This window comes from Wyeomyia smithii, chromosome 1 (assembly GCF_029784165.1).
Source record: "Wyeomyia smithii strain HCP4-BCI-WySm-NY-G18 chromosome 1, ASM2978416v1, whole genome shotgun sequence".
Taxonomy (NCBI): domain Eukaryota; kingdom Metazoa; phylum Arthropoda; class Insecta; order Diptera; family Culicidae; genus Wyeomyia; species Wyeomyia smithii.
The window spans coordinates 171,089,976-171,098,784 of record NC_073694.1 but is presented as its reverse complement, the minus strand read 5'-3'; the positions used below and the strand labels follow the sequence as shown (position 1 = coordinate 171,098,784).

The window sequence follows — 8,809 nt, the reverse complement described above, 5'->3', positions numbered from 1 at the left end:
ACTTTATGTCCATTGATGATATAAACAACTTTTCCAAAGAAACAAAATGGCTAGCACCATGTATTCAGAAGATAGATGTCAGTGCCATCTGCGGAAAAATATTAAAGCTGCCTGAGTACATTTTTCGAAAGGATGTTTTTATGGTGAACAATATTGCCGAAGACATGAACGCTGTGGGAAAAACTTCTAAGGAGTTATGAGGCTTTGTCGCTCCAACGGACCAATTTGCCCCACTGTGCAGCGTCAGTAAATCCTGTTGCAAAAAGGCTTGCTTTTGGCGGTTCCGTTTGCCGGCGATGATTGGGGATAGTTCGCCCTAAATCGAAGTCTACCGAAACATCACGGTTTTTGTGTGTATGATACATATTCCGATTTCGGTATAGCAATTGTATAACTGTTGCGTTACGCATTTCACACTTTTTTTGTGCGGTATCAGAGCAATTATTGTGCGTTTTGAGAAAGCACATTGGTTGATTGAAACTCGAACTATTACGTGCATAAGGCGTCGTACACAAATTACGTAACGCTAAAAATCTAGATTTCAGACTATCCCCCCCCTATGTAACGATAAGTTACGTTCGACATTACTCCCTCCCCTAAAATTACGTAACGCTGATCAGCCTGACCCCCCCTCCAAAATTTTCAATTTCGAGCAAACATCACAGTTACGTAACTGTCTCTACTAACCCCCCCTCTTCCCTACGTAACAATAAGTAACGCTGATTCAAACCCCCTCCCCCCACTTCATGAGTTACGTAATTTGTGCACGACGCCTAATTGGCATAAAAAAATCGGTTTCATCAGAGGACAACAGATCGAAACTGTTCAAAGTTATAGTAGAAGTTGTAGCGGTACCGTCTGCCGGGGTGACATTAAGCCACGGGGGTGAGATTGAGCCAAAACGGGGAATGTGCGTATGTGATATTACAAGAGTTTTCTGGAACCCAATGCGTAAAGTTCAATTATAAATGAAACACAACATATTTATTCACAATCTGGATGGAATATGGAATATGGATGATTTCACTGAACTGTTGTAATTGAATAATGTTTCAAAGTACAGGGTGGAAAACACACGCAAATAACGCATCAACTTACTACTCAGATACAACGTAAAGATGTCGTCTCCAATGTGTTGAGAGAATAGTATGTACTGAACCTGTCTTGATTCAGAAAATAATGTTTTTTTTCAAACTATCCACTTTCCGAGCTCTTCAAGGGTGGGATTGTGCCTAGTTATAATGATCGATGCATTACATAACATACATAAATATAGGTTTTATAGTTATGGTATTGTATAAAATAATGACTAAACCGTGAGAACTGTAGGCAAACAGTTTCCAAATGAAAAATTACAATGACTGATATAACTTATGGAATGTAACAAAAATTGTTACATCTTTCTATATAACCTTATGACTTTCAAAAAAACTTATGACTTTCAAAGAATTGTTTATTTCGCAATTGTTTGCAGTCCATTATTTTTACCTTAGAAAGAGTGGTGTTCTTGAAAATGTCAACAGCAATGCACTCGATTGACAGACTCGAATCGATCACAACACTATCGATCTTCACATCTCGTGTGGACATATACACGCAATTCTTACGAGTACTTACGAGTCAATCTTTTAGACGATAAATTATAACCCATAAATAAGCTTTTGGCATATTTATTTCTTCAACCTCAATACCCATAGGCGTAGCCAGGGGGGGGGGGGGCAGGGGGGCCGTTGCCCCCCCCTAAATGTTGACATTGGTGCAGAATTTTGTTTTCAATAACTCTAATAGCACAAAACGACATCTTTAGCCCATAGAAACATCTGTGTAAAGTATCAGCCAGATCAGAAATAATTGATTGAAATGCTTGCGCTATGTTGCGTGGAATTACACAGGTTTTTCAGTTGATCCACCAAGGATATTGCAGCGGCAAAAGTACCAAGCAAATCCGCCTGCATCAACTAGCTTGGAGTATTGGAACGAGCTGTGATAATTCCTTACCTTGATTCTCTTGTAAACTAACTGGAAACACGGTTCAATGAAGATAGTGCACCTGTCTACGCGTTATCCTTGCTGCATCCCGCTAACGTAATACGCATGTCGTTGGAAGAGTTCAAGCGCAAAACCGAAAATTTCGTAATTTTTTATGAAGTTGACAATTTTGTTTGAGAGGCGGAAGTTTTGTATTAATATTGCAGCAGTATGAGAGCAGACTGTAAGAACTTGGAAGAGTTGGATTATATAGACCTGCTAGCTAAAGCCCGCTCTTTCTTCCCTGCGATGCGACTGAGAAAGCAGTTCAGCACATTACGTCGGGTAAAAACCTGGCTGAGGTCAACAATATTTGAACAGCGGTTGAGTCTGCTTGCTGAGTGTTCATCGGCAGATGGTCAACAACAAACGTGAAAAGACACATGAACCGCTTCCGGAACGTTTGACGTTTGATGCCCGAAGATTTTATTGAGAATCTTGACTGTGTCTTCAATCTTCACGTCCTTGGGAAGCTTTGACGGGATGTAGTTGAGATAGCGGCTGTGCGAATGGGTGTCCAGCTTCCGGAGAAGTAAACGTACCTTTGCCGCATCATTCAGCTGGCCTGCATCGTTCTGGAAGAGGTCCTGGAAGCGGTTAAAAAACAACGTCCGATCGTAACTCCGTTTTCTTCGTCGAAGACAAAGTCTATGATGTTTGAAGAGAGGGACTCCAAAATCTGCTCCGGGGTTTGATACTGACGCTGCTGCTGCTGGACCGCTATCCGCTGTAAAATATGGGCCATCTTGTGATTCATATATTGAATTCCTGGTTGCGGCTGCTGATCAACTCTATCTTCTGCCATGTTCATGGATTCTTGAGATCCTCGTCGCCAAAATAACATGTCCAAAGGTTTGAATGAACTTAAGAATTTTTAGTAAAGAACATCTATTTATATTCGAGGTTGGACAAAGAATAATCAAATCTTCCACTCTGATGTCAAGGACAACTTTCACTGGTTGCCTTGATGTAACAATCACTAAAGACTAGTATTTATTTCTATTTTCCAAAACTAAAGTCGCTTTTACGCGGGGGATACGTGCCGCGTTAATTCTGGAATTCGCGTAAAAAACGCGTAAATTTCGAAATCCGCGTAAAAAAAACGCGTAAATTCCGGAATCCACGTAAAAAAGGCCGCGTAAAACCAACCGCGTAAAAAGCGACCTTAGTGTACCATTTTTCTACTTCTAAAATTTTGAAGAGCTACCATACGCTCGTACCTTACGCTTAACTCCACTCATTGCTGGAGCTTTTTCTGTACGGAAATCTTTTTCTTCATTTCCTTCTCAGACTTGACCTCCTTGAGACGCTTTCGTGATGCCGGCTCCATAATAGCCCAGTAATTTGCAATACGTCTCAGTTTCGGTGCGTTGGGAAAGGGGGGGGGGACGGTACGGGGGTACGAAAGTAACTCCGTTGGATTCGTACCACTTCAGGACTTAATTTGAATAGTGACACGAAGATAGATCCAAACAGAAGATCGAAGAACCCTCGTGATCATTAGGCAGACAATGTGTGCACACATTGCCTGCTGAACAATTGTGTAATACACTAGCTATCATTATTTTCTCGTTGCAAAGCGGTAAAAATCGATAAAAAGTGTCAAGGACAAATTTACGCGAACAATGAACCAATCACATGCGAGCATTCCTAGCACAGACGACATGGATAGACACCAACCATTCTCTTTATCAATTAAAAAAAATTAACAGAGTCTCCCCGTCCCAATAGGTAAATTTATGTTTGCTTCCATGAACCTTGACTAATTTGATGTCTCGAAGGTAAAGGTTTTTCGAAAAGTTTGAAACAACCTCTTTTCTTGAACGATTTCTTAACCTGCTGTTAGAGCGTAATAGACACTGATGTGTTGAAGGAAAACATCCTGGTAAAAGCAACAGTACCGTAGAGTATATGTGCAGTAGAGCGCCGCTAGTTTCTCGTCGTCTATCATTGCAGCGGGCACAACTTCTATTCGCGTGCAATCAAAACTGCAATGCTGCTACTGATGGTGATTGAAAGTTCATCTCATGAATATGAATACCATAAAAACCATAAATTACTCAACAAGAATTGAAGTTTTAAGAATTTTAGGAACTTATACTAATTTATAAAAGGCGAGTGCTTATGAATTTTTTGTCCATTTACTAAGATGTATTCAGAATCTTTTTTTTACATTTTAACATTGTTAGATATTTTTTTATTTTTACCTTTACGAATAAAATAATATACTAATAATAGCTGAGTTCGTAATACAGTGAATGTGATTGTTGGCAAATGTAACAAACTTGTGAAACAAAAAAAAATACTTTTTAAACTTTAACTTCGTTGTAATTGTTAAATGTTGTTTGCACAAAAAAAACACTACAGGCACAACATCACCAAGTGTAAATGAAGTTCGAGTGTAATTGAATATATTTCTGAAAAAAAAATGAATTAAAATACGTAAATCACTGAACAAGCGAATTTATTGTGTCTTCAATTACAGTAATTACAGTATTTAGTCCCACGTCGTATTTTTATACAATCATAGGGCTGTATACCTTGCAGTATTTGAGCTCGGCCTTTCAACTGGTCTCGAGGTACGATGCTGGCCTAACAAGCCCGTCATCGTAGGTTTGAGTCTCGGCTCGGGAGAGACTTTTAGTGTCAGTAGGATCGTAGCGCTAGCCCCGCAATTGTCCGGTATACTTCACAGTTGGCTGCGAAGTCTGTGTATAATAAACAGAAGGTCGAGTTCCAAATTGGAATATAGTACCAAGGCTTTGCTTTTACCGTTTTCGAGTAATATCGATTTAAAAAAAAATTAGTTAGAATTAGAAAAGTAAGTATGCAGAGATGCTCAAATATGACTCATCTTCACACCCAAAAAGTTTGAACGATTTTTGAGAGGGTTCTGCCAACCTCGGGTCGATTTGGCTATCGGAAGATAAGCTTCTTGATTTGACGATTTCTTTGTTCTTGAAAATGGAAACGGAATAATAGTCGTGTTGACGAACACGATAGTTTAAAGTGAGTATTCTCTGTGTCTGATCCACGCAGCAGTTATTTCAATTTAAATTTCCTTTTGAGAAAATATCACATAGCTCAGTGTTTCTCCAGAGTGAACAGATTTTCTACTTCAACAATTGCTTGCACCAGTAAGAGAGTAAACAGCACTTCGTTTTTCCATCATATTACTGTTCGGATGTTGAAATGAATGAGCAAGCTTTATGAACGGCAAGAAAGTTATCAAAAACCTTTTCTACAACTTGAACTTGAAGGTTACAAGCCTTAAAATTTAACATAGCATATATGTATCAAACCAAACCATCGCATCAGTTCTCTCCCACATCCTGTTCCATAGCCGAAGGGCCCATGAAGCAACCCATACTGAAGAGTGCCAGTGTGGTTGAAGATTTCAAGGCAGCGTATGATTCAGTTTGGTGCTACGAGTTTTGGTAAATGATGATTGACCTCCAAGCAAAATTTGTTACCAACTAAGCACACCAACATGCGGATATTGTCAAACTGTTGAAATATGCAAACTGCAGGCTGATCACGTCGCACTATTGTCGTAGAAGCGACCAGCGAAGATATTATTCAGCAGCTAGCCATACTGACATAGATTGCTTGTAATTTGATTCTCCATGAATTTCGAACCATTTTTGCGTTGACTAAATAAAACGAATAAACAACAAAACTCGGGTGAGACTTTGCTCCAAAAATATGCATTACCAATAATTCTCACTTGCTTCGTTAGCATTTGTACTTATGTCTGCTTGGGACAGTTTTAGAGTAGTGAGTTGATGATAATTCAGGATGATATTTTCTTGCATCTACAAATTACGGAATCAACAGATTATATATTACAGGAGTTTAGGAACGCTTTTCTTGTGATGGTTCTGGTTCCAGAGTGGTTGTGGTTGTTGCCTCTGTTGTTGTTTCAGTTACCGTCGTTGTTTCTCCCGATACTGTTGTCGTTGTATCTTCCGCTTCCACCGTTGTTGTTTCTTCCGCTATCGTCGTTGTCGTTTCAGTTACCGTCGTTGTTTCTCCCGATACTGTTGTCGTTGTATCTTCCGCTTCCACCGTTGTTGTTTCTTCCGCTATCATCGTTGTCGTTACAGGTTCAATTGTGGTTGTCGAATCTGGATTGGCGTTCTGCAATCGATACTCACACTCGGCCAACGCATCCGCATTGCTATTGTTCTGGCCAGCTAGGGCAATTGTTGCAATAATGAAAGCAAACAGTGCCACACTGAGGAACGTGATGAGTTTGTTGTTCAGAATGACATCTGAAAGCTCACTAAGTTTATTTTCGCTGCTGCTGGAAGTGATCGAGTTGCTTACCCGCGATGTTTCGCATAACGTCACCGAATGCCATTCTGAATGATTTTCACTATTTACTTACTAAAAGTTATCAACTAAAAATTCAGTCCAGTTTCAGTTATCGCATTGATCCGAATAGCTCTACTCTACCTGTTCATTGGTTTCTCGCGACTGCCGTTTGTCTGAGCATGATAAGGTTTGTTTTGCTGTCCTATATCTCATATCGCTCAGGGTGATAGCCAAAATCACTTGAACCGATGACTAACCCCACAACTGTAGACTGAAGCAACGAAAGCCATCCCTGGTGGTAATGAATAGCCGCTGAGTGATTGTTGAATAGCTGAATAGAGCGATACGATTGACTCTGCGATATCAGCTGCTGCTGTTATCAGCTTGTTACCGTCGAGATAATGATAAGACTGAAAAATAAAACTCGACCTTTCTCTTCGGTGGAATTTTAAGTCCAGATTCAAGCCTCCAGAGGCATTACTCAAGTGCTGGAATGCTTTAACCGCAGTGCACTAAAAGTGTGAATGAAATTCGATTAAAAATTATGTTTTTTGACGGTAGGGGTAAACAGGGTAAGACCGCCCTGCGGGGTAAGACCGCCCACCGTAGTTTCACTATCAAGTTATATAATGATTGAAAAAAAATTTTAACGTGTCTATTACAGTATAATTACATATCATTTTGCACCCCTCTCTGTTTTGATAGTGCGCGAACGGTCACAGAAATAATCAAAAACAACCTTTCAGCTGGCAACCAGTCAATGCGCTATTGTTTTGCGGGAACGGGACTTAAGGTTTTTCTGTCTAAAAATCTATTGTTTTGTTCGTGAATATACGTTTACTCGCTTGCCTGAATCTGTCTTCTTTCGGAAATATCGAAGACCGTGAGTAATCTTATAATATTGACTGCTTTCTCGGTGAAATATGAAAATGTTCCACTGGGGGTAAAGCCGCCCACTATACATGGGGTAAAACCGCCACGTATACAACTGTTTGTAGTTTTACTTCAAGACCCAAATGCCTCCACACTACAAAGGGAATATTTACAGGATCAATAAAGCAATTTCTAGCCACATAAGACATCGATGATAATCGACCCTTTTCGATTTGGTTGAAGCTTTTCTAGTAATATTTTTTTAACAAGACTAATTTTCGAAAAAAGTAAACTTGTGTAAAAATGGTATTAATGAACATAATAATTCTAGAGTCAGGACGGTTTGTTTGATTGGTGTGACATCTCCGGCAGAGTTGAAAATAGTAATTTTTTACCTCCGAAAAAAGTGCACACTCTAAAAAAATTTGAAGAAAAGATTTAAAAATTTAATGAAAAATAATTTTTTTTTCAAATTAAAAAAAAAACATGTTTTTGCTCGTAAAATCTACAAAAGATAAGCTAAAATTTGATGGTTGTTGGATCATGGAGTAATAGAAATATTAATAGCTCAAATTTTGTAAAGAAATTTTTTGGGCGGTTTGTTTGATGGATAGCGTTGGTAATTTTGTTCTTCAAAAAAAAAAACAAAAAGAAATTGAAAATATGAATGAAAAAATTAATAATTATTATTATTACTCTATACATAATAAATGTCTTCAAAAGAATCATACAGACAGGTTTAATGAGTTTTTATTTTTAGCTTAAAATCAGGTATATTATAAATTGAATATCTTGAAAAACTCCAATTCTGTAAAATCTATTTATTTTGAAATTTTCTAGATTTTTCACAGTGTATATTTTATTCAAAAAGAAAAAAAATATTCATCATCTACAACTATGTCAAAGACACTATACCGTAACATCAACTGTTTTGGCCCTAAAAATATAACTTTTATCCTCGAAAAATGGTGGGCGATCTTACCCCGCTGGTGGGCGGGCTTACCCCGCAAGAAAAAGATCTGCACATTTTCAATGATTTTTTAAAATTGAAAAAAAAGCTAGAAAATAAACAAAAATATTTGAGTTCTTATTTTTCAAATGCGGATATTGAATAGAAGAACCTCCTAGCGAAGAAAAAAATGAAATTGCAGCCGCAACTTTTTTTCTATAAACGAAGTTGCTTAAGGGGGCGGTCTTACCCCGCTTACCCCTAATAGATAACAATACTCCCTCGAATGAATAATGCCGCCTGAATATGACACGTGGTATTCCAATATTGAGTTTTTTTTTAATGATTCCAGTTTGTTCGTGTGGTAGATTAGAAGCATTATGAGGGGAGTTTTGGGTGTTTTCCATTTGTGAATTGTGCTTGTCTTGACAGAAAGAATATAGTATATCTGTAAACAATCAAATCAACTGATAACGACTACCCGTGCTGTTTTCATCTGTTTTATTTGAATATGAAACCGAACTTTTCCCGCGTGGTCGTTGTTTAAGTGGTACTTTACGCCGTTGACCGTCATTTTGCCACGCTGGTTTTCAAATGCAAAAATTTTGATTTTGAAATCTAGAGAGTTATACTCAAGCAAAC

General features: G+C 38.4%; 1 protein-coding gene across 1 annotated transcript; it reads right to left on the bottom strand.

The window, feature by feature from the left end:
• Positions 1–5,820: 5,820 nt before the first annotated feature.
• On the bottom strand, positions 5,821–6,532 carry LOC129733889 (mucin-22-like). Its single transcript, XM_055695470.1, has 2 exons — positions 6,358–6,532; positions 5,821–6,302 (listed from the first exon to the last, which is right to left on the bottom strand). Exons 1-2 carry the CDS (start codon positions 6,389–6,391, stop codon positions 5,884–5,886), a joined length of 453 nt encoding a protein of 150 aa, XP_055551445.1. The 5' UTR covers positions 6,392–6,532; the 3' UTR covers positions 5,821–5,883.
• Positions 6,533–8,809: the final 2,277 nt, after the last annotated feature.